The sequence below is a fragment of the Hippocampus bargibanti genome, linkage group LG20, assembly GCF_051943395.1.
Source record: "Hippocampus bargibanti isolate YZ-2025 linkage group LG20, ASM5194339v1, whole genome shotgun sequence".
NCBI classification, from domain to species: domain Eukaryota; kingdom Metazoa; phylum Chordata; class Actinopteri; order Syngnathiformes; family Syngnathidae; genus Hippocampus; species Hippocampus bargibanti.
This window is the reverse complement of record NC_142753.1, coordinates 7367467-7392267: the sequence shown is the minus strand read 5'-3', so window position 1 is coordinate 7392267 and position 24801 is coordinate 7367467. Positions and strand designations below refer to the sequence as shown.

The window sequence follows — 24801 nt, the reverse complement described above, 5'->3', positions numbered from 1 at the left end:
TTCCAATTGACATTAAGTCAAACGTTCAATGTTCTTTATCGTTGATGACTGAGTTAATGGTGGTTGCATAAGTGTGCGCGCCCTCATATAAGTAGTGAGGGTAGCTCTCTTGAGAATTAACCAAACCCAAATTAAATTTTTCAAGACCACAAAGCTTGAAATAAATTACAATAATAATTCATTTCATTTCTTAGCGCCTTTTAAAACTCTCAAAGTCACTTTACAGTCACGGGATGAAGTTTTTCTGTGGGTGAGCAGCGGCAGCCACACCGCGCCAGCATTCGCTCAACCTGGAATAACTCAAATAGATATTAGCTGGTTAATAGATAACTAATAGCTAGCTAGTTAGATAGCAAATAGATAGCAGCTAGGTAGACAGCTAGCTAGTTAAGTAGCAAATAGATAGCGAATCATTAGCAAATAGATAGATAGCTAGGTAGCCAGACAGCTAGTTAGATAGCAAAAAGATAGCTAGTTAGGTAACCAGCTAATAGAGAGCTAACAGCCAATACCTAGCTAGATAGCTAATATTTTTCCCGACTCAATTAGCTAGCTAGCTAGCTACAATGTCATGAGTGTATGTCTGCACAAGCACACACTTCATTTGATGTGTTAAAAAGCAGTTCCGTTGTTGCTCTTTGTTATTTCTTTCAAATGCAGTTTATGAATTGCTCATGTGGCAAAAAGTAGTGCACGGGGTTCATTTCAGAAGGGCCATGTACGAGTACTCTTCAATTAAATATGACAACTGTACCATACTCGTCGCACGTTAACACGGAGTCAAATCTGTGCAATAGTTGACTTTTGCACCCTACTCTTGAAAGTCGTCGACGTTTTTAATACAGTAGAATTTTTATATCGCTCGCTGTCAACTAGTGCAGTTTTGTCCTGCACATGTCACATTTGCTCGACGAGAGGGGGACAAAGAATGCACTCGTACATGGACTTTTAGAAGAATACGTAAAGTCTCGTTATATCGATATTCAAGGGAGTCCGAAAAAATATTGATATAACCGGGACTATCTATATATCCGACCCTGTTTGCATGTAATTTTCTCCGTGCATAGAAATAGTATCGATATAACCGGGACTATCGATATATCCGATATCGATATAACGAGACTTTACTGTATTAAGGCTATGGTAAGCAATAGATTATCCCCATTTTATTCTGAGGCATGACAGTGACAATGCTGTAGCATTGTGTTGTCGCCACTTGAGGGCGCCAGAGGAGCTATTGTAGAGGAGGCTTCTTCCTCTACGTTTATTTGGTTGTTAGAATCATGTTTGACATCTTTTTGCATGATACAAGAAAAAAAAATAACGCAATGCAAAGGAGTGACATGTCGATGACTTTGTACTTATGTAATATGTGTAAATTGACAGCAATTTACTTCCTGTTATTAGTAGGGCGAGGAGGGGAAAAAAGTGAACCACAAAGCAATACATTGATATCCACTCGATGTTCTGAAGCCACATGTCTTTCCTATAGAGATTATTTACTATGTGGACATTTGAACTGAAATGAATAAATTATAGGTTTTATGTGAAATGAGCAGGTCTCGAGTGAATTTGTGCCGCTCTGGTGTGTGGAGGCGTTGACCCAATGACAGCATGCCAAAAAAAACACCTACGAGTCAGGTGAAATTGCCTTCCAACCGTTTTCGCCCATACCTGATCTGATCAAATGTGAACTTTTCTCCAGCAATAAAGACGTACTGCATCCTCCTTTTCCTCTGTGTTGGTTACATGGTACCTACCACGCTTCCTTCAGGTATCCCACGGTGAAGCTGTTCCAAATGTCCATTCTGCTCAGAAATCCACATGGATTTGTGGTGTCCACAAAGAAGGTATGTCCTGTTTAAAAAACCACCAGCTAGACAACACATAAAAAGGTGGCGAGCATTCTGTTATGATTGGCCTTAGTTGGGGAAAATGGAATTACTATGCACATAATTCGGCAACATATGTGGCGACCCCTAGAAGGGAAATGCCGAAAGGAAAAGAAGATAATTCGGCAACATATGATTTTGTCTTGAGTGAGATGTGAGGAAACAAGTTAAACATTTTTTTTAAACCACGAGATCCTCAGGACCACTTTCATTCAGAAACATGTTTAAACGAATTGATATTATATAGAAATAATAAACAAATATTAGTCACCTACTAATTTGTGAAAAATGTTGACTAATACACATACGATAGCCTATATTGTCCTGTAGGAAATTATCATACAAAATGTATTGAGCAACTGCTGCAAGGGGGCTTTTGCCAACAGTGCTATTAAAGCAAGCACCGCTACTGACTGATTTAAATACTGTACAGTATTCTGCGACGTGAAACGAAAACAATTCCAGTACAATATTAATTTTGTGGGCTTTTGGTAGTGTACTGTGGTCCAAATCAAAAGAAATGTCAATGTTCCAAATTATTTGTATGCAAATCTCCCCCCGCCCCCCAAATTAAAGCCTCTCTGTTCATCTGGCAGTCGGCCACGCCCGCAACCAACTTTCGCGCGGAACATCGGACTGCACCATTTGATGCGGAATAGGGGGTGTTAAAGACGGAAATGTTTTTTAATCCAGTAAAATATTCCCAGGAAATTAACACAAACAGTTAAATCATGAATATAAAGATGCAAATAAATTATTAAATGTGGATTGCGACCGATAAAGGACTACTTATGCATAAGATATAAACTTGTACCTAACGATAACGACCTCTGCTTTTTGGTAAATGTATTTACCTATGTTAATGTTTAAATCCATTTCGCCTCGTCTGTGTACATACAGCACTCTGAAGATATTGTATTTTGTGTAGTTTTATTGAAGATATTCTGTTAAACGTCGAAAAAAATGCCTCTTAAACCAAAGGTAAATTCATTTTAAGATGTTTTGTTGGTGTTGCTCACTCTTTCCCGTCAGAAACGCGTCTCTGTGAGTCGAATTAACATCGTCTTGTCCATTCCGTCTAAAAAGAAAAAAAGGAAGCTGCTCCTCATCTTAAATTGTCTTTCGTTCATCGTTCAACAATTGATTAACGAGTTGTGAATTAATACCATTAAATAACAACAGTTTGAATCTTGTTGTGGTGTATGTCCTATGCCCAACGCGAATTAAAACATCGTCAATAGATTCGTGACCCAAAAAAAAAAACAGTTAAAGGCCCAGCTTTGCATTTTACTGAGAAATGGGCATGAAGCTAACTACGGATTCCACATATCTTCCCAAAGGCAATGCGTTTCAAGTCCAAGTTTATTACTGACGAGCTGGCTCGTCTCTTCAGCCAGTCGGACAGCGAAGAGGACTTTGAAGGCTTCAGTGAGGACGATGCAAGAGAGGACTGGAGACATTTTAACATGCAATTCAAGACGAAGGTACGACTCGTAACGCCCAATATTTGGCCAAAACTCAAATATGATGGGCGCAATGTTGAAAGTTGCTCATAACTTGTTTTTTCCTGATTATTTTTGCTCAAATCCAAATCGTACAATCGTTTTTTTTGTTTTTTGGGGGGGGGGGGGGGGGGGTGTCCACATTTGATATCTTGGCAGACAGTGGAGCCAGAAGATGGTAGCGATACAGACACAGGCTTCTACTCTGATGGTGAGGATACACCAGTGCCTAGGAGAGGAAGTCTCCTCGTAGCTCTCAGGTATGTGTACTTTTACTAAGGCAGTGTTCAGCATGTATCTGATGTTAACGCAAATCCTATATGTAGACAGAATATATATTACTCTTCGAGTCTCATAATCGTCCAGTATTTCATGTTTGTTGCATATCAATTTCTCTTCTCAGATTTCCAGTCAAACAGTCACCCACCCCAAAAAAGAAGCCACAAGCAAAAAGCCTCGTAAAGCCGATTAAAGAAACCGTGGCGCAGAGGGTGAGGCAGGGGATGAAGGAGCAGCAGGATAAACAAAGACAAGTGAAGACAGAGAAGAAGACGAAAGACGAAGAAGCTGTGTGCCCAAGTCTAAGCAAGCGGGACAAAAACATCCAGGAGAACAAAGCCATGGTAGTTATAATAATAGCGAGTGACAATACAATGACAAACAATATGAACCATCCTATTATAAACGTTTACCGCCCTGCGGTCTTCTTCTTGACTGTTATCTTCCAGCTGGCCAAGCTGTTTGCTGATTTCACCAATATGCCAGACCTAAATTTGCCCGACACCCCTCAAGTGAGCACTGCCACTCAGCCAAACACTCCATCTCTATTTGCAATGCTTCAACAAACCACTTTCTTAATTCGAGCCCTCGTTTTATTCACATTGCCGCAGAAAAAGAGGCGCTCTCCGATAAAAGCAACGCCGCGCAAACGGAAATTGGAGCTCTGCAGCGGGTCTGAAAGGAGGAACCCATCTCGTAAAGCTCGCCCTCCTGAGAACTTTGCCGTGGACCAGGAGTGTGAGCCGTTGCCCCGCAGTGGTCCTAAGGCGATGGACCTCAGGAGACTGATAGAGGTACAATACCTAACACTGCATCAACTCCACAGAGCTCTTTTTCAAATCCTGCATCATTCTTTAAGTTTCGATTATCGTAATTGTTTGCTTTTATAATAATACATGTCATTTGTTATACTGATGAATAAAGATTCTTCTCTAATAGAGTGAACCCAACTCATTCTGGACCCAACCGCAATCGGTGAAAATCTTAATTGTGGAGACCATGTTTTGTCCCACATGTATTAAATATTTAAACCCAACCATCCCACCCATTAAATATTTAAACCAAATCACACCCTTAAAGGACAACCAACGTCACTTTTTTGTTTAACTGACATCAGAAAAACGTTTTATAGCATCTAAAATACCCAAAACACGCAGTATGATATTTTTATTCAAATGCAAAACACCAATAAAAATGACAAAGTGTCCAAAATCTGCAAAAAATTGAGCTGCGAATTGGGCATTTTCCGAAAGTCCCGCCCCCAGTTCGTGACGTCACACCAATACGTCTTGCATTTCTGGAAAATCAAAACAATGGCTTCAGATTCGGAGAATATGCTTTCTTGTTACAATCCATTATGAATATGATTAAAATAGTTCTGAAGAGGAAAGCATACATGTTTGCAATCGATTAAAGAATTTATTCCATGCCATTTTGAGGCAACATTGGGGAGAAACGGATCACCAGAAAAGAGGCACAAAATGGCGACCTCCTGTGGCCACCTCCGTTTCCCCAGGCTGATAAAATCCTTATATGGAGCTTGGGCACCCTCTTCTGGTGGCTTTTGGGTGCAGCACAAGGTTTTCAGACCAAACAATACAGCAAAATACATTGACGTGGTGGAAGGACTGCTACAATGTGTCTTTTTTTTCGGTCAGGGGTGTTCCTTTAGTGATGTCACGTACGGACTCGTCACCAACTCAAAAACAAGACTTCTTGAATATTCAGCGCGAGTCTTAAAATGTAAAATATAGCTATATGCGGTGGAATCTTTTTAAAATACGCTCAGTAGAAGTCATTTGAAGCCATTTCACAAGTTATGGGCACAACTTGTCCGGAGATGTCGGTTGTCCTTTAAAGTACTCATTAGAGCTTGTTCTCACTTTCACTGTTAAGCATTCAAACCCCCATTCAAGCATTCAGCAATTTGACCAATGTTTGACCTGGTCTCATGATTGGCAGGTGGATGAGGACAGTGCTGGGAATAACCCAGCAAAGAAGCGGAGGAGCCATCGACGCAGTCAGTACGAGTTCAAGTCGGTAGATGACATCACCGAAGATGACTTGGAGAACATAGCGTTGCGCAGCAAAGATAAAATCTGGGACAAGGACAGAGTGAGTCATCGATACTTTGATGGCTTATCTGTGGGTGCTGCTTAAGTCGTGTCGTTTGTTCACTGTGCATCAGTGAGGGTGAAGTAACATATGTGATACTTTGCATTTTTTTCCCCCACCGCCTTTGTTGTGTACTCTGTGCAATGCCTGTGTTGTCCCTCCCACCCCTTAGGGAAGCTCATGCCACCAGTGCCGACAGAAAACCCTCGACACAAAGACCGTGTGCCGCAGCGGCTTCTGTTCTGCAGGCAAGGGCCAGTTTTGCGGGCCGTGCCTCAAGAACCGCTATGGCGAGGATGTGCGCACAGTCTTGCTCAACCCGGTCAGAAAGCAACTTGCTTATCAATTTATCCTCTCAGATTTCCAGTCAAACAGTCACACACCCCCAAAAAGCAGCCACACCACAAGCAAAAAGCATCGTAAAGCCGATTAAAGAAACCGCGGCACATAGGGTAGTTACAAAATGAGAAAAAAAATTATCCTATGTCATTATTTATTGGCGACAAATCATGCATTACATCTTTATTCATCGATCAATGCCGATAACGCACTGTGACTGGCAGAACAATTCAGTTGAGAGGAGAAGATAGGTCCTATCTTCTCACAACAGAATGTTTGTCTGAACTAAATAGGCTAAGATTTCACACAAACTGACACGAGATCATTATTTCAGTCTACATATGTACAGTACCGCTTGTGGTATTTTTTGTTTGTTGATTTTTCATACAAAATGTGTGCTTTGTCAAGATAATGAAGGTTTAACTGTCGCTTTGCGGTTTATAAATTGCCTTCAGTCTCGGGATCGGGCATTTTTCAATTGGCATTTTTTTGCCATAAGAAAGTTGCAATCACCAGCTCCTTAGCACATAAAAAAATAATATCAGTTTTTGCTTCTTAACACGGTGAGAGAGAAAAAAATTGAATTGCAGGCGGAGCAATAAATGTTTTAAAATAGTTTGCGTACTCATTTAATATTTAACTTTAAAACACAGAGGAATAATGAACCGTTGACTCCTTCATCAGATGTCAAAAAAGTCATATTGCATTTTAAATATGATGTTCACAGTGTAAGAAAGAAAAAGATGAAGCTAATTTCAAATGCAGTAACCAAAGGACACGTTGCAACTCTGCACCAAATTATCACTGCTTCTATTTAAAAAGAAGGCAGTCAATGAGATGTTGTCTTATCCGCAGACATGGGCCTGTCCCATTTGCAGAGGAATGTGCAACTGCAGTCTGTGTCGGAAGAAAGAAGGGCGCTGTGCTACTGGCATTTTGGTCGGACTGGCCCGCTACAATGGCCACGACAACGTCCACGAGTATCTGGAAAGGTACGCACACAACATCATATTGACATTGGCACATTTGCAGCGTAAATTTGCGTTGCACTGCATTGACACCAAGACATTCAAATGCGAAGTAAGATTAATTTTTGCCTTGTTTTGTCTCCTTGGCAGAATTCAGAAGGACCTCCAGTAAAGTCCACGGAGACGCCTCCTCTTACAGATGATACACTGCACAGTACTGTAGAACTCTTTGATAAATGGTGATTCTTTTAGGCTTAATCAAACTACTGTAGGGTTGTTATCCTAAGACGAAACCAACGCTACTATTACTGTACTTTTTTAATGTAGTTTTTTTTTTTTTTTAAACCTTGCTTTTTTTAAGCGACTGTGTACAGTTGTACCTCAATTTACAGTATCCTCTGGACAATAAGGCGCACCTTCAAACAAATGATACATTTTTAAATATTTCCATACATAAGGTGCACCACATTATAAGTGTCACCTTCAATGAATGCAAATATTTTTTTTCCATTTATGAGGCGCATGGTCAGCTTAAAAAATATTTTTTTTTAGGTGCACCTTATAGTGCAGAAAATACAGTACTTTAATTCCGCCCATCCTTGTAATTCAAATAACCAGTCCGTCAATTCCCATAAATATAATATAGAAAAATAGCACTTTACAAAACTACTTTATAACAACATACAATCATAATTCAAATAATGTTAAAAAAAGGTGCGTCCTGATTAAATCAGGGTGTGACCTGTGGTGGGTGTCTTCTGGCCACCTCTAAACAGTACAATATTGACATCAAGATGGACAAGAAACAATCAAAAGTACTTTGTTAGCTGCTCGCGCTAGTTGGTTTTCATAGGGAGGAATATATCCCATCAGTATTGTTGTTGTCAATCTACATGTTTTGCTGCACTGTGTTTAGACAGTGTTGTAACGGTGCGACAGCATTGTTTCCAAGAGCCAGTTTTCCTCAGGGCCAGTTGTTTTGTGGTTGTTCGCAGTCTTTCAAGTTTGTGGTCACAAGTTCAAGCATAAAGTCATCGGACCTAAAGGCTTGTGGTCTCAAAAAAACTGGTGAGTCGGGTCACTTGTATGTCAGGGTACCACTGCATGAGAATTCTTGTCATTTCACGATATCTCGTTCTAATAAAGACTGTCTTTCGTTTGCATTTTTTTTCACGTTTCTGTGGTAAATTGCAACAAAATCATAATTACCGTATTCCTCTTGGCATGCTTTTGTTTGTTTGCCTTGAAATATTTCTCATGTGAAATACACTAGGAAACTTCAAGCAAAATGAAAACCGGTAGGTTGGCGAGGTAAGACTTTTTAAAATCACTTTATTGTCACGTGTTATGCAGGCAATTCATGTTTTCTGCTTGACGTTAGATTTTTTTTTCTTCCTCCATTTTTGTTACTGACATAACACATTTGTACAAACGAGTTCTAGAAAATCTCCACAAACCGGTGCCTTTTAGGCCAACCTGACAAGAAAAAAAATGACATGGCGCAGAACACAGTTTAGAAAAAGATTTACAAATGAAATGTTGCGAGATAATATCACAAAATAAAAAGTTGGTTATCGCACAAAATATGAGTGAAAAAAAACATTGAAAATAGTTTGGCATCAACTTTTTTTTTTGTTTGAAACATTTTTTCTTTTTGCTTTAATTTTCTTCCAAAAAAAAGGAAATAAACACATGGTGCAATGAGGAATAAAAGAGAAAAAACCTCAACCATGCCATACACAAGTTTAGAATCAACACTCACAAATATAATTCCAGCAGGAAGGCAAATATGACAAATCAAGGATAATAAATTAGGTTTACACAGTAGGGCTGCTGTGTTTAATGGGAAGGGGTTGTATTTCAATGCAAACTATAAAATAGACATTTTTTTCTTCTTTTTTTGTAAATAAGACTACGCACTGGACTAACACTGAGCAACACCACCAGAAACATCTCATCACCACATAAACAGCCCGAACAACCCCCCGCCCCCCTTCCGCCAGATTGCATTTGTTCTGTGCTCCATCTCACCACCGCCCGTCCTCGCCGTGACCTTACCAGATGATGGTGGTTGGTTATCCGAATAGCACAAAAACCCAAAAGCATCCTCGCTGGACACCCCTTCAGCTGTTAGAACTCAAATGCACAATAGTGATAAAACGTCATGAATGAACCAAACAACCTCTCTCCTGTACGTGTGCTCTTGTTTCCGCCAAAGCTTCCTCCCTGACAATGTAAACATGTTCCACTAGATTGTCATTGAAAGTATTGCTTTCATCTCACAAACATTGTTGTAGAAAGCTAGATTGTTTTCTTTTATAGAAACCTTTTTTTAATGGCAACTGCCGCAAAAGGAATGCATTATATATAAATATTTCCATGTGCTTTTTTTTTTATCTGTTCCTTTGTTGGTGAATGAAATCTCTTTTTTTCTTTTTTTTTAACAGTTCATAAAGAAATCCACACCTGAATCAGATGGGATGACAAAACTCAAATTAGGTAGATCCTGTACAAGACACAAATCGTAATCGGGTTCACACACACACACACACACACACACACACACACACACACACACACACACACACACACACTTTACCAAGACTGCCTCTGCTCTGCAACAGTCCCCGTACCTTGATTGACCCTCATCCCTGTCTGACAGGTAAGAAACCGGTACACAACTTTGTGCATAGAGATAGATCTTCGCACGATTTAGAATTACAAAAAAATAAAAAGCATTATTGAATCTTTTTCTTAATCTGAACACAATCCTTCCCCACCTACCTCGCGTTACATCTTATTTTCATAACTGTATTACCTCATTGTGTTATTGGCTTTTAACTGTGTGTTAAATGAGTCGGATATTGATTTTTTTTTTTTTTGTCTTCAAGAAGCATCTGTAAAAGAAAATTCGCCACACCGGCGATCCCCGTGACGAACCGCCTATTCAAACTCCTCCTCTTCCTCCAGGTGATTGGAGGTGGTGGGTGTTTCAGGCTCAGAGTCACGGGAGAGTGTCGCCACCCTGACGATTTGAGGGGAAGCCTGGAGGCCCTCGGGGGCGTCGTCCTCCATGTTGTCGGTGGTGATGATGGCCACGGCGGCCCCGCCCTTTTTGTTCTGGTGGGTTTTGATGTGCTTGGAGAGGTGGTCGCTGCGCATGAAGCGCTTGGAGCATTCGGGACACTCAAAGCGTTTCTCTCCTGTTGGAGGACAAAAAAAATCACAAATCTTAAAAGTCAGTCTGAAACTCCTTCACTGCCAGTTGTGAATTTATTCTGGAATTTAAAATCTGACCTACAGCGCCATTCGCAAATTAGTTTGGGTTTTGTTTTTTTATGCTTGGGTGCCCATAAAGCGCTGGCCATGACCTCGGGTGATGTTTTTCTTTTCCACAAGTGGGCAGCCCTTTCCCTTTTTTTCCATGTTGGCGCCTTGTTCCAGCTTCAGCTGTTGTCAAAGCCATGTATACCCCAATATGTATGGTTTGCATTATATTTTTGACAGCTGCCCTCATTTCAAGCTCAGATAACTCCAGACCCATATCATTTAGGATATAACTATTTTTCTGATGAAAGAAGAGAGTCTAAGGTTTCTTGCGCTGTGTTGAATGTTTATGTAGTCCTAAAACTCAATATTCTGTGGGTTCTGGAATTCAAGTGACAATGACAAAAACCTTTGCACTGAAGTGGACACATTTTTGCACGTCTGGCAGTGAATGAGTTAAAAAGGTCAAATAGCTTTTCAGAATGTGCTTGTGTTTTGGACGTGTAGTATGCACATTCTACCCCGCATGTTCAGTTGAACTATTGGGGGGGGGGGAAAAAAGCATTTTTTTATTTTAACTTTGCTATTGCAGCATAATCGATTTTCTTTTTTTTTCCCTAGACAACACACAATACATATTTTTTTGCCAGTTATGTTTTAGACCTCCAAACTACGGCTTGCAGATCCCAGTTTTAGAGCCACTATCACGACCAAATATGGATAAGCAGAGATACATTACAAGAATGTAAAATGTTTTCATGACCAAATTTTACTTTTGAAATCCCATAGTTCATTTTCAGCACCCGCATTACCATCAAATATCAAGTGTGTGTGTGAGTGACTATTGCACCTGTGTGCGTTCTCCGATGTCTCTGCAGCTCATCGCTCCTGGTGAACCTCTTGCCGCAAAAGATCCAATTGCAGACAAACGGCCTCTCCCCCGTATGCCAGCGCAGGTGGGCCCTCAGGTGGGATGTCTTGCCGTACACTTTTCCGCAACCTTCCATGTGGCAGACATGCTGCTTCTTCTTCGTGGGGTCACCACTGTTTCTGCGCCAGAGGGGCAGGAGTCTTTTATACTGCGGCACTTTAAGTTAAGATTGCATAATTTCAGATGTGGGATCAAGTGTGATTTTCATGACCAACTGGGTTTCCACGAATTACACTTTGTGACAAATGTCAAAATAAATTTACACTCAGCTGTAAGATTTGTTTTAATTAAATTTTGGTTGGGAATCACTGCACTAAGAGCTGTAAATATGAACTTTACATTTTAATTTCAGATTAAAATGTAAAGTTAAAGTACACCAGATGATCCATCCTACCGCAATTTACTAACATACTTCCTACCTTGCATCTCCGTCTCTGCAGTTTGGGCAAGAGCAGGCGACTCGACGGAGCCTCTTGCTGGGCGGTCCCTCCTGGTCTGAGGAACTCTGCACAGATCCTAACTGATCTGGACTCATTGAAGAGCTGGATGCCACATTCCCTACCGTGACCGTCACCGGCGATGACTGAACTTTGACTCCATCCTGTCCTTGCGGTTGACCTTAGGGTGAGAAACGGCACACAAAAGCATTTCAAACATGTTGGGGATAAAAAGTAAAGTTCACAACAGGCATCCAAAATTTTTAATTCTTACCCTGTAATCCCGTAATGGTGAGAGGCACACCCTGCACCTGGACCCCGGCACCGGTGAGCCCAGCAATGCTGACCGTCTGTACGCCAGATCCGGGGTTGATCTGAGCTGCACTCAGTGTCAGGGGAGTTCCGCCCAAGGACACCAAGCCTCCACTTCCCACTGTTGTGCCACCAGCTACCGGGGCAAGCGTAAGCTGCTGTGGCATTGCAGCACCCAGGTTGCCTTGCAGGGAGACGCCACCGGGAAGCTGTACTGTTTGCCAAGCGATCTGCCCAGATGGGGACAGCGTAGGTGTACGAATAAGGACCTGGGCTGGATTTTGGAAGGCCTGAATGGGCTGCAGGGTTTGACCGGGGGCCAGCTGGAGAGTCTGAATGTGCTGCTGCTGCTGCTGTTGGCCTTGGTTTTGACTTGGCGCTTGGGGCTGCAGTTGGATCTGCTGGACCACCTGATGTCCCACTTGACCCACGATCACCTGCTGAATGGTTCCCAATGTATCTGTTTGGCTTTGGACACCATTGGCCTGATTCTGACTTGGAGAGTCGGCCTCGGTGCTTTGTGCTTGGCTTTCAGTCGTTGCCGCCTCAATACCAGCAGAGACCATTTGCGTTCCATCTGAGACGGCGTCACCTTCGGTAACCGGTGTCGGAGCGACCGCTGCTGTTGCCATCAGCTGGTTGCCGCTGGCGACAGAAAAAGTGCCATCTGCTGATTGGACAAGCTGCACGGCCCCGCCTCCTCCAACATTATTGATCACAGGCAAAGCCAAAGTCATCCCACCGAGGTTGATGGGCACTGTGGTCATGATGGGAGTCTGAGATCCCTGAAGGGTCTGCAGCTGCAGGGGGAAAGACTGAGCGGGACGAATTTGCAAGGGGACCGTCTGATTGGCTTGACTTGACAGGATAGCCTGCGGGTTGGCTGTCTGGAGAATGGCCTGAGCCTGGCCTGGATTCGGACTCTGGATGAGCTGAACCTGCTCTGGCAGAGCCCTGATGGAAGCCTGCTGAGTTGGGCTGATATGGATCTGCTGTCCATCTGTAGTCTGCAGGTGAGGGATGACCTGGTACTGGACTCCACCTCCAGCGTTGGGTAAATTCTGAACCTGGATTATCTGGAACTGCTGCTGCTGCTGACTGGCGGTCACACTGTTTGTCCCAGTTATGGCTTTTACCTTCACAATGAGAAAGAAAAAGTTAGGACAATAAAAAACGATCAATTAATTGAGCCCTTGCTATTCAGAATTGCCCCTTTGTTTTGCTAGTCATTTTTTTAAGAAATGCACAAGCAAGGCAATTTGCAAATGGTTCACCATTCTAACACTAATTCATCCCTGACCTTGCGTCCAAGTGAGCTGTCGTTCGGAACGGTAGCGGCTACTGTTGCAGCTACCGGCTGGTTGCTGTTCTCCTTGGCCATGGCAACTGGCGCCGTAATGATCTGCCAGCCGTTCCCCGTGAACTGAGCCGGGACCAGTTCCAACTGCTGGGGAACCAGCGACTGGCCCCCCGACGTGTCCACTACAATTTGACCCTGGAGTTGACCTGCTTGCAGTTGAATCTGACCAGCCTGGAGCTGGATCTGCTGGGGTCCTGTCTGGACCTGGGTCCCCTCCGTTCCTCCCTGCCCGCCGATCTTACTGCAGGTGGCCGCCAGCAAAGCCAACGGAGACGGCTGTGAGGAATCCTACCAAGGACAGATTGGGTGAGTTCAAAAGAAGGGTCAACTCAGGACTCGTATGCATACGCAAACAAGCAGCACCTCTGAGTCAAAAAAGCCAACGAGGAGGGATGGGCTTGACTTATTCTGCAGGCAAATAGACAACTCGGCGCGAGAAGGAGAAGGAAAAGGCAAACCATGGGTGGGGAAAAAGATGGTGTTGAGAAGAGAAAATACAAAGCTGACAGAAAACGAGTCGCCAGTAGAAGTGGGCAGTGTTACAGGAAGCCAGTGAGTGGATGTGTGAGAACCACATTTTCTTTTTTTCTCATAACACTGCAAGAAAACGCTGCCTTCTCTTGCTCTCCTCACAGGAAGTAGGTCGCAGGCAAAACATAGCAGGTTTATTTTGACATTACAGCAATACATTGACAACCAGGGCCAGAAATCCTCTCCTTGGAAATAAGTCTCATACCACATCCACAGGAATCTATAAGCAGAATTAAAGCATTTCGATGCTAATTCAAAATGACACTTGTATAAGTATAATGGCTGAAGTGTGACAGCCATGCAAAGCAACTCATGAGGCTTTTAGGGCTGGCTCTCAGACAAGCAGGAAGTGGAATTGACTAGAGGAACGCCCCCCACAGGTGTCTGGCTTTCTGAGGGGGTCTCTCGTGCATTTTCTTGTCCTGGTGGCAAAGCAAAAGTATCTTTTAATTACCTGCGATCCAGAATGTTTCCCCTTTTTGGATGCTTTCCCGCCGTCAGTTCCAGATGATTCCTTCTTGGAGTCTGGGGAAAGGGCGGCGATTCAAAAGTTAGAAGAAGAAAAGTCACAATATCATGTGACTATAAATAAATATAATGGATGAGTGACCTGAGTGAAATAGCGGCACACAATGCAACAACAGTGCTATTGATCATTCCCGGTAACCACATCAGTAACATGGTTGGCTTCCTATCTCTCACACAAGGGAGGGAAAATCGGTGGGGGAGGAGACGAGAAGAAGGAGGAGGATACCTACCACTCATAACGCATGAATATACCAAGAGGAAGAGGGTGTAGTTGACGGTAGAAGGCCGACCGGCCGGGAGCGGAGGCGGAGGACGGCCTATATGTTGGGCTCTGTCTGGGCCGTGACGGATCTGCCCGTTTTTACGAAACCACCCACCGTTCCAGGAAGGGCGGTGCCAAGCGGCGACACAGCCGAGCGGCCCCCACCCCTTCCCGGTTCACACACACGCAAAAAATAACGGAGAAAGCTCCAGTTCCAGCCAGCTGTCCCCCTCAGCAAGGCGTCTCTCCAGGCGGATCGAGCGTCTGTCAAAGTCGCGCTTATCGCGACGTTCTCCACAAACGCCGTTCGCAAGTGTGTCAGCGAAAAGGCCCACCCACTTCCATTTAAGCAGTAGGACAACACCCCTGTTGTGCTGTGCCCGTTTGCCGTCGCCGCATCTGGGCACGTCGTCTCCGTCTGCAAGCCCAACGAAAAGATGCCGCTATTTATATTACACTCGTATTCCGCTTTTATTCGTTGATACTTTCATTTTTTAGGGGGGTTGCAAAGGGGGAGATACGCTCGGATAGCTGTGGCTTTTGTGGGCGGACGCGCTCCTCCCACTTATTCAGATTGGTTGGCGTGCGAGGGTTCAGATGGGAGTTGTATTTTGCTCAAGCCTCACCTCCTCCAATAACATTAGGGGAGCGGGACTACAATTCCCATGATGCCGTGCCGTGGTGCTAGTCACAGGTTGAGAGCGAGGAGGAAAGGGCGGTGCTTATTATGTTAGGGGCGTGTGTGAAGCAAGTTTTTGAGATTTTTATTTTTAACTGATTTATAAATGTTGCACCATAGGCGTTTTTGTTGTTATCAATATGAATTTATTACTTGTGTTATTTTTGGAATTATTTATTTTAGGCATACACGTTAAATCTCACGATTTGGCTCCCGATTTTGACCACCAAACAGCCAGCCAAATAACCCCCTCCCACCTCGGCCCCAGACTACTTTGCAAAACGTTGCTTAGCAACGAAGGTTGGCCTGGGAAAAAGGAGGTGTCCCTTTATGCGAATTTGTTCGGTACTCATTTTTGATATTTGACACAATATAACAATCTGTAGGGAGTACTCCAATCTGTATTCTTTTTAGAAAAAAAATCTGGATAAAATAAGGGGAGGTTTTATTTGGAAATTCAGTGTTATTCACGAAATATACCGCTAGATGGCGACACATACAAGATAAACTACCATACTACTGTACAGTGTATATAATTTACAGTATTTTAAAATGTATTTTTCAGGGTACAGTATTTGTTTTCACTTCAAATATACTTGAGTATAAATTCAGTAAAAGAGTAAATCGTAAGTACATTGCCTGTATTGTTATTTTCAGTTATGAATACTGTATTTTCTGGTGTATAAGGTGCACCCCCAATGGTGTATTTTCAAACTTTTACAATACCGCCGTTAAAGACGCACCTTCAATGAATGACAATACATTTTCAAATAGTATAATATGTAAATATATATAAAGGTTTTCCATATACAAGGCACACCACATTATAAGGCACTACAGTAGAGGCTGTAAAGTTTAAAGAATAGAATAAAGAAATATTTCTTACTCATAATAGTGCCTATTTTGACTATTGCATTTTATCATCAATGCTGTGACGAATTTCACAGGATAGCTTACTGGAGTGTTTTTCCCCACACTTCTTTAACTTGGTCATCGGAACACAACCTACTGTATGACTGACATAATAATGTGTGTGTGAGTCGATGAATATTTGCGTGCCATGTTGTCTTTTGTGCAGTGGTGTTCTCTCTTTTTTTTTTCCAGTGATGTGGGTGGGCGGTGTCCATTTGTCATTGGAAGCAGTGGCGTCACGGTGTCTCCTCGTAAAGGTAAGTCTGGAAAGACAAAGTGATTTATGACTGATGTGAGTTTTGGCAGAAGCCTCTTATGTTGATGTGTGTGGGTGTGCATGCGTGCGTGCGTGTTACTCACCACTCACTCACTGAATTGGACTTGCTTGTTTGAAACTTGGCATGGGTGCATATATAATGAGTGGATTGACAAGATTGCACGCTGAAAATAAAATAAAGATGGATGACATCCTCCTGCCAAGAGGGTTGTGCAGCAAGATTATTGTCTACTTGTATCATCCCCATCAAGTTTTCCGTTGATTTAATTGCGATCAATTCCAATGATGTGCAATTGGTGACTTCATTCAGATTTCCGCAAGCACACCACTGAAAAGCATAATTCCAAAAGATACATGAGACCATTTTAATATGGTTAGTAAGAGTGTTTCTGTATGATGTGAGAACTCTGCGGTACTTTTTGGGAGTGTAACATAGTGTCACGTTTCAGAAGAATCTCATAATTTTCTAGTGTTGTCTAATTTAGAGATAAGAGCATTTCACAGTGATGTCTGATAGGATTGGTTAATTTACGTCTGAAAGTGTTTTTAATTTAATGTGACAGTGTACACGCACGTTTTACTGAAACACTCCCACAGTGGTAATTTTCTTTTTTTCCTCAACGTGAGTCATCTGCTTCAATGAAGATTCACGGCCTGAGAATTTGCAGAATGCATCCACTGGCGTCTGCGACAAGAACAGGTATTTACAACACTTTTTTTTAAAGATGACTGGAAGCATGCTCATGGCAGCTCATAACGCACCAAGTACATGCACCTTCCCTCGGTACTTTACATACTCGGACAGAACCCAACAAAATGATGTGACAAAGTGTACCAGAGTGATCGATATGAGTAATTTCACACCCACCCCCCCGCCCCCCCGCCCCTACCCGGTAGATGAAGACAAGAGAGGAGATGCCTGCAGGTAGCACTGCAGGTCACTTGAACTAAGAGTGAACTCTCAGTGCACCCATGACCTTATTGACCAATTGTGGTTTGGAATCTAATTCAACATCCTCTCCACTTTGTCTTGTGGAAATGTTGTATTCTTGTTCTTGTTGTGGATGAAACACCTGTTTTGTATTTTGCCAATGATGCCACTTAACAATGAAAAAAAGAAATTTATGGGCCGCAATCCTGAAACAGTGGCTGGTCAAACTTTTTCTGCACTATAAGGCCCACCTCAAAAAAAAAATTGTTATATATATATATATTCAAAAGCTGGCCATGCGCCTCATAATCCGGTGCGCTTTATATTCCAGAAAATACAGCATTTGTTTTTTGTTCCATTTACAGCCAGCTGAATTGAAAAAGACCCAGGAGGACAATAAGATAAAAAATCCTGTGCCGCTTTCAGACGATGAGCATACAAACAGCGTCAGGGGTTGTTTAGTTTTAAAAGTGTGTGTTCTCTTGCCCCCAGTCTGGCTTTGAAGATGATGTCCATGAGTCGGGAGAAAGACCTTTCCAGTAGCGCTAAGTGGAGGGTGCAGCACGCCATAAAGATTCAAAGGTAAGTGTGTTAAACTGTGCATCAGCATGCGTACCTGACCGCAGAACCTGACCCGACTTGCTGGTCTGGCAAAGCTTGATGCCATCACCTCGTTTGGGGCATGTCCTGAATGACGGGTGTGAAGGGGGTGGTTGTGGTTAGAGAAAAGAAACAACTCATTCACTGCCATTCACATATTTATTCGGGAATTGAAAATATGACTTAGAGCGCCATTCCCAAATATGTTCGGATTTTGTTTTTTCACGATTGGGTGCCGATAAAGTGCTGGCCATGGCCTCTGGCAATGTTTTTTTTTTCTTTTCCACAAGGGGGCAGCATTTCCCTTTTTTCCATGTTGGCATTTTGTTCCAGCTCCAGCTGTTGTTAAAGCCCGATAAAAATCAATATGTATCTATTGTATTATATTTTGAGCAGCCGCCCCATTACAAGCTCATATAACTCCAGACCCATATGATTTAGGAATTAACTCTTTTTTTTGTCTTTTTTATGACGAAAGAAGAGAGTCTAAGGCTTCTTACACTGAATTGAATATTTATGTAGTCCTAAAACTCAATATTCTGCGGGTCCTGCAATTTGAGTGACAATGACAAAAACCCTGGCACTGGACTGGACACATTTTTGCACATCGGGTCTGGCAGTTAATGAGTTACCTGACACAGACAAAAATAAATAGTTGCTATAATTATGGGTATTTTTATGAAAGAAAGTTTCACTCAGTTTGTTTTAGTTTATTTTGTCAACTTGACCAACATTTCTTCCAATGACGCCCCCACTTAACCCCCCCCCCCCAAAAAAAAATACCGGGGGTGGTCAACATTCCCCTTTAATTATTTTGTCACTTTGAATCACGGGCCCCTGAAAAAGGGGCTCGACACTTAACATTTACTCAAAAGAAGTGCAGCCATTCATTAAAGTCACAATTAGAAGGATGATTATGTTCGACGTATCCGTTTTTACCCCTTTGTGCATCCTACTGACATTAAAAAAGGATCTGGGGGCGGGGGGATCAAAATCTTGTATAATGAAACTACCATATTTTTTGGAATATAAATTGCACCTTCAACGAATGACATGTTTAAAAACCTTTTTCCATACATAAGGTGCACCGCATTATAAGGGGCACCTTCAATGAATGACATATTTTAAAACGCTTTCCATACATAAGGCGCACCGGATTATGAGGTGCATGGTCAGCTTTTCAAAAAATCTTTTCTTTTAGGTGCGTCTTACAGTGCAGAAAATACAGTACTGTCTCAATTCGAAGTGCGATGGGGAAAAGTTGACCGAACCGCTCTCATGATGGAATGTGCGGGGCAAACCCTGGGAGAGGATTTGCCGCTTTGTATCTGCAGTTTTGAAGGCTTTTGTTTGTCTAGCCTGTCAACTAAGTTTGCGTCGCAGGTAATTGTCAGATAGATGTCATTATGGCTGTTGTTCCTGTTAATTGCAAATGACTAAAGTAAATATTGTACATGGGAATGTTTTCATCGCGGTGTTGAAAATGTTGTTCATCGGCTCGACGCCGAGTAATGACAGACATGTCCGCGTGTTGATGACAGGAAGCCATCGACGAGCAGCTCGAGGCACATGTAATAAAAATGCCTCTTCCCCATCTCGAAAAGCAGAGCGTAACTTCATCTGTTTGGAGAGGATCCATTTTGATGGCCTCTGAAGACAAATTCCTAGCAGTCAAAGGTCATCTTAGCAAATTTCTGAAAGAAAGAAGTAGAAAAACAAAATACAGGAGCTGCTGCAAAGGCAGCCACTCTCGCGGCGTCATTTTGAAGTCAAAACAACAAAAACAAAAATAAATAGCAAAATAATATGACAACAAAGAGTCATTCAATCTTAAGCACTTTCTGTACCCTCTGTGTTACATGAAGCAGTTCTAGATGAAAGAGGAAATGATCAAAGCATCCTTTTCACCAGTGGATCAGGAACGTCACGGTGGAACGTCTGCTACAAGCTAAATGTTGAAAGCAAACACACAAAGTTGTAGCATCCATTGACGAAAAGAGATTGTCTCACTACTCCTGTCGCACGTAAATCCGCTTCAATTCCAAGCCGCGACAGTTACACATACCCAGCAACGACTGTCAAATGGCACTGATATTCCTCCCAAATCAAAAACAGGGCTGCCAAATCCGTGGTGCCTTTGTATAGCATTTCGAAACACCTGCAGGTTGCTTTTCATTTCAACACTGGTTTTTCTTTCTCTCACAGCAACACAGATGATGCTTCAGTGGTATGTAAAATCCAGGTATGTATCTAAAAGTATTTTTCTAATTTAACATACTTTATGTAGTATGATGTACAATATGCTAAATAGAATATTGCTAATGCATTAATGACCATTCTCCTTACTTACGGCTGCAATAATTAGCAAAAACATCAGTAGAAGAGTCTGAAGCAGTGGGCATCTGTAGCATAGAAAATGCTGACTCAGAGCCTGGACAGGATGTTGCAAAAGTGTTTATTTCTTATCCTTCGACTAATTGATAGCATCACCCCCTGGTTATAATGAATATCTATTTTTTGTAGTTTTTTCCGCTTGTCTTTTGACATGGTCATTCCCTTTCTAATTGTCCCAGCGGGGGTAGCTGAGCAAAATGGCCGCCCTCCAATTGCAAGAGGATCCCTTTTGACGGCAACAAAAGAAGGAGGTAAGCAAAACTCGGAGGAGGAATAAAATACCCTAGCCATCAGTCTTCCCTCCGAGATGTGCCAGATCTTTATTTCACTCTTTTCTTCTCTGCGTTTTCTGTCTCAATGGCCACAAAGTGCGCGAAGAGTGCGCAACCGTCTTTTTTTGTTGACGTCTGATGGTGCGTGATAATGTGGTCATTATCATGGCTTAAAAGAACAGGTTGTGCCTCAGACAGGGTTTCATTATGGGGCTTTTTTTCATGCTGGCACACACACACACACACACACACACACACGCACACACACTTTCAGTGTGGGAAAAGAATGCAAGTAAAGGCAGGACAGCTGTTTGGGTGGCTCACTGGGATGACGATCAGGTTAGAGTCAAGATGGCCGACTGTAAAGTCCACCTGTGAAGCAATTGTGCCCCAGGGAGCAAAGAACACTAATTTGCGCATCTCCACTGCCAGTGCTTTAAAAAAAGATGCACTAACACAAACAACTAAACTGATTTAAGTCATTGACTATCTTGCTAAAAGAAATATATTACTTTGCAAGTTTGGTCCAGGTGGAGATATGAAAAAAATGCTGTTTTTATCTCATCGCTGCTCTATATTCACATATGAGCAGAGGAAGGCTATAGTTGGTTAAGAATAAAAAAAAAAGGGTAACCGAACAAGCTTGCTCTTAATGTTCCTTAAAACAAAACAAATTTAAATCCCACACTAATAATAACCCTGCCGTGCATACGCCCGTGTGATGTGGCTTCTCTAAACGTGTTAAACATACAAGTCTGGTTAAAGATGAATACTTGTAAAGATGTCAAGACCTGGTACACAGAGAGGTCGAACCGGTCCATTCCGTCCTGTCCCCGGGGCGGAATTTTAACTGCCCGGGGAGGTGGGGAGGAGGTACCAACTTCACTGCCTCTGCAATTTCACATCATTCAACAAAAACAAATGCAGGATTCCTCCCCCCCCCCCCGGAACACCTCTTCCTGAGCTTTTCCTATTCTTATCAATCATGTCAATCTATCAATCACAACTCCATACCTGTTGACCGGTCGTATTTTGCTCGATTTTTGCACATTTTTAGATGTATATGGCATACCAAAAAGTGTGTACGGGAAACGCAAAAATTGTTAAATATAATTTTGAGATTTTCAATTCCGTTTTTGTCATTAAATATTAGCAGTCATGTTAATTATAACAAATATCGCTACTCGTAAAAATCGAAGTCGACCACTGTGAAAACAAGTCCGTGTGAAAAGGCTTGAGAAGAAACAAAAGTTCCAAGTTCCGGTCAAGTGGAATTTTATTTCGAAATCAGTTAAATTAAACATTTTACCTTGTTACCTGTTTTTTTTTTTTTTTTCGCCGTAATATCATTCAGATTTTTTAAATAAACATTATACATCGTAAGAACACAAATTAAAATTATTTTTTTGCAATTGACACATTTAATTTGTCCACAGCAAGAAAAAGCCACAATGCTCTTCAACAAATAACATATTGATTTTAGCTAGAAATATGTTGGAACTTGTACAACAAAGAGCATATTGATTATAGCTCGAAATATGTTGGAACTTGTTTAAAGTATTCATGTGAAATTCTGTTCATAAAATGGTGCCATGAAATATTACACACGTATGTTTTGTTTTCTCAGTAAGGAAAAAATTAGCCATTAGTAAGGTCACAGTGTGTCACAGGTTGACAGGCATGATTTAAAGTCTTAAATTAAGGTGCCTGTCCAAAAAAATAAAAGTTGAACCAATCACATTTTGAGATTTCAATAACACTCCATTCCCAATCAAGTGCTTATCGAGGGTAACAAATCATTGGGCATGTATGACTCCAATACTCTCAAATCACAGTGATGGACGGAAATCTCACTTTTTGCGGCGCACAATTTTTTTTCTGCTTGAAAATGTACATCCTCCGGCTGCGAAGTGCAAGAGACAACCGCGCGTTGGCCTCTGATTGGTCCACTGGCTTCCAAGGCATGAGGAAGCATCAAGTACAAAAGAGCAGACAAAAAGCACACTGGGACACACGCACACAAAAAACCCACAACGACCTGGACAGCTCAAACCATGGCTGCAACACTACTTGGGGTAAGTTCACATTTATCCCTCTTTATCGCATTAAAAAAAAATCTTGACAAAGCTCAATGAGCATTAGCTAGATAGCTTGAATTTTAATATCGGATGTGTATTCTGGTTAAACATTACATAGTCTTGTCATACTTCTGATTCAAATTGAATTGATCACATGACATGAATCAAGTTACACTCAGTTGTAAAAAGTCTGCATCTTCCCTCAGGAGGACCCCCGTTTGAGCAGCACCCCGCTGGCCATGTTGGCCGCCACTTGCAGCAGAATCGGAGAATCGAGTCCCTCCTACTGCCCCCCTGACCTCTCTTGCATGCCCACGGGACTCTCCAAGGGCTTCCACCCGTGGAAAAGAAGCATCCCGGCGTCCACTTGCCTCAATTCCAAGAATAACGGGATGGGATTCACGGATACCACCAACGTCTTCTCCAACACCAATGAGTTTTCGGCTTACCAGAACTCAGGGCAGTTCGACTCCAATTTTCCAGAGCAGCGGTCCGTGTTTCTCAGCAAGTTACCGGCGTCAGTGGAAGGTATCGCTGGGATATACCCGCGACTCCCGTACGAGTCGTGGTTCAAGCCCGGGACGGAAATCGGGAGCGGGCATTCGACTTGGTGGGACGTCGGCACCACTTGGGTGGATACGACTAACCCTGCCGCGATGCCGTCGTCCCTGAACGGGTACAGTTCCTCCGAGCACAACCCCTGCGCCGTTCAGCATCTCCTCCCCGGCTCGCAACACCTGTTCGACGGCTTCGGGCCACCCTACTCTGAGTCGTCGTCCTCCGCGGGGACCCCGGCGCTCCCTCCGCCGGCGTCTTCGCGCTCCTCCTCGCGACGCTACGCCGGCAAAGCCACTTGCGACTGCCCCAACTGCCGGGAGGCGGACAGGCTCGGTCACGGCGCGTCCAGCCCGCGGCGCCGGGCCGCGCACAACTGCCACGTCCCCGGATGCGGGAAAGTATACGGCAAGACGTCGCATCTGAAGGCTCACCTCCGCTGGCACACCGGGGAGAGGCCGTTTGTATGCAACTGGCTTTTCTGCGGGAAACGCTTCACGCGCTCCGATGAGCTCCAGAGGCATCTGCGCACGCACACCGGGGAGAAGCGCTTCGAATGCACCGTGTGCCGCAAGAGGTTCATGCGCTCCGACCATCTGAGCAAACACGCTCGGACGCACGGCCCCGAGGGGAACGAACACGGAACGGAAGAAGCCGAGGTTGGGAAAGGGAACAGTGACACGGACAACAGAGTGGACGCTAGCCCCAGGAAGTCCCCACAGGTGGACCCGACTGTCCAGGTGAAATAATCACCTTTTTTTACCCCCCCCCCCCCCCCCCCCAAAAAAAAATGGCACTTTACGATGAATGTCAAACTAAACATGCTTACCTCATGTCATTTTGTAGGCTTTTACGAAATAAACATCCTCTTGTTTTTAACTTTGCTTCATTGTTTGCATTTTATGTCTTGACTTTATTCATCACAATTCTTTCAAGCACAAGTAAACTTACTCTAATTTTTGTCTCTCTTGATTCACAAATACAGTAAAGTTTCGTTCTATCGATAGTACTGCTTATTACGATACTATTTCTATGAACACAAGGAGAAAATTTACATGCCGCGGGATCGGATATATCGATAGTCCGCTTATATCGATATTTTTTCCGACTCCCGAGAATATCGATATAACGAGACTTTACTGTAATTGTAAAATAAGTATCTTGGAATCATTTAACTGGTAAGCTCACCGGTGTCAATAAAACCGGTCTAACACACATTACTTGTTAGGCAGCTCATTTTTAACAATGACCGGTAATGTTTTACAACACGACAACAATATCTTGCACAACTTGTATTAAAACTTAACATCATCCACATACTTTATTGAAACAGTTTTGATCGTTTTGTTGAATAGTGAGCGTTGGACAATCAGTTCTTGT

General features: G+C 42.8%; 3 protein-coding genes across 8 annotated transcripts; 2 read left to right on the top strand and 1 right to left on the bottom strand.

The window, feature by feature from the left end:
- Positions 1-128: 128 nt before the first annotated feature.
- On the top strand, positions 129-10186 carry cdca7l (cell division cycle associated 7 like). Of its 5 annotated transcripts, XM_089023809.1 has the most exons (15): positions 129-1641; positions 1775-1850; positions 3233-3376; positions 3554-3654; positions 3798-4017; positions 4123-4185; positions 4285-4467; positions 5636-5788; positions 5961-6110; positions 6983-7119; positions 7246-7334; positions 8091-8163; positions 8369-8406; positions 9543-9594; positions 10066-10143. In XM_089023809.1, the coding sequence occupies exons 1-11, from the start codon at positions 1607-1609 to the stop codon at positions 7265-7267; spliced, it is 1284 nt and encodes a 427-aa protein (XP_088879935.1). In that variant the 5' UTR covers positions 129-1606; the 3' UTR covers positions 7268-7334; positions 8091-8163; positions 8369-8406; positions 9543-9594; positions 10066-10143. The 5 variants fall into 5 exon arrangements, with proteins under 5 accessions (XP_088879935.1, XP_088879936.1, XP_088879934.1 ...); XM_089023812.1 differs by lacking the exons at positions 129-1641; positions 1775-1850 and adding exons at positions 2759-2873; positions 9720-9757 and having other exon boundaries at positions 7246-8163; positions 10066-10186; XM_089023810.1 differs by lacking the exons at positions 8369-8406; positions 9543-9594 and having other exon boundaries at positions 10066-10177.
- sp4 (sp4 transcription factor) lies at positions 9439-15259 on the bottom strand. 2 transcript variants are annotated; one of them, XM_089023802.1, is made up of 7 exons: positions 14692-15259; positions 14388-14458; positions 13343-13690; positions 12005-13178; positions 11713-11911; positions 11213-11412; positions 9439-10298 (listed from the first exon to the last, which is right to left on the bottom strand). In XM_089023802.1, the coding sequence occupies exons 1-7, from the start codon at positions 14696-14698 to the stop codon at positions 10039-10041; spliced, it is 2259 nt and encodes a 752-aa protein (XP_088879928.1). In that variant the 5' UTR covers positions 14699-15259; the 3' UTR covers positions 9439-10038. The 2 variants fall into 2 exon arrangements, with proteins under 2 accessions (XP_088879928.1, XP_088879929.1); XM_089023803.1 differs by having other exon boundaries at positions 11213-11406; positions 14692-15258.
- Positions 15260-22741: 7482 nt separating this feature from the next.
- On the top strand, positions 22742-24198 carry sp8a (sp8 transcription factor a). The gene is made up of 2 exons (XM_089023814.1): positions 22742-22863; positions 23073-24198. Exons 1-2 carry the CDS (start codon positions 22843-22845, stop codon positions 24168-24170), a joined length of 1119 nt encoding a protein of 372 aa, XP_088879940.1. The 5' UTR covers positions 22742-22842; the 3' UTR covers positions 24171-24198.
- The last annotated feature ends 603 nt before the right edge of the window (positions 24199-24801 follow it).

What these genes read in the sequence shown, in the direction of transcription:
- cdca7l (XM_089023810.1), top strand. Translation starts at nt 1,607, where the DNA reads ATGACAGCATGCCAAAAAAAACACCTACGAGTCAG. An exon ending in ACATGCAATTCAAGACGAAG is followed by an intron (nt 3,377 to 3,553) that starts GTACGACTCGTA and finishes ATATCTTGGCAG; the next exon opens with ACAGTGGAGCCAGAAGATGG. An exon ending in AGTCTCCTCGTAGCTCTCAG is followed by an intron (nt 3,655 to 3,797) that starts GTATGTGTACTT and finishes TTCTCTTCTCAG; the next exon opens with ATTTCCAGTCAAACAGTCAC.
- sp4 (XM_089023802.1), bottom strand. An exon ending in TGCAGAGACGGAGATGCAAG is followed by an intron (nt 11,413 to 11,712) that starts GTAGGAAGTATG and finishes CCTCTGGCGCAG; the next exon opens with AAACAGTGGTGACCCCACGA. An exon ending in ACATCGGAGAACGCACACAG is followed by an intron (nt 10,299 to 11,212) that starts GTGCAATAGTCA and finishes GTCCTCCAACAG; the next exon opens with GAGAGAAACGCTTTGAGTGT.
- sp8a (XM_089023814.1), top strand. Translation starts at nt 22,843, where the DNA reads ATGGCTGCAACACTACTTGGG. An exon ending in TGGCTGCAACACTACTTGGG is followed by an intron (nt 22,864 to 23,072) that starts GTAAGTTCACAT and finishes ATCTTCCCTCAG; the next exon opens with GAGGACCCCCGTTTGAGCAG.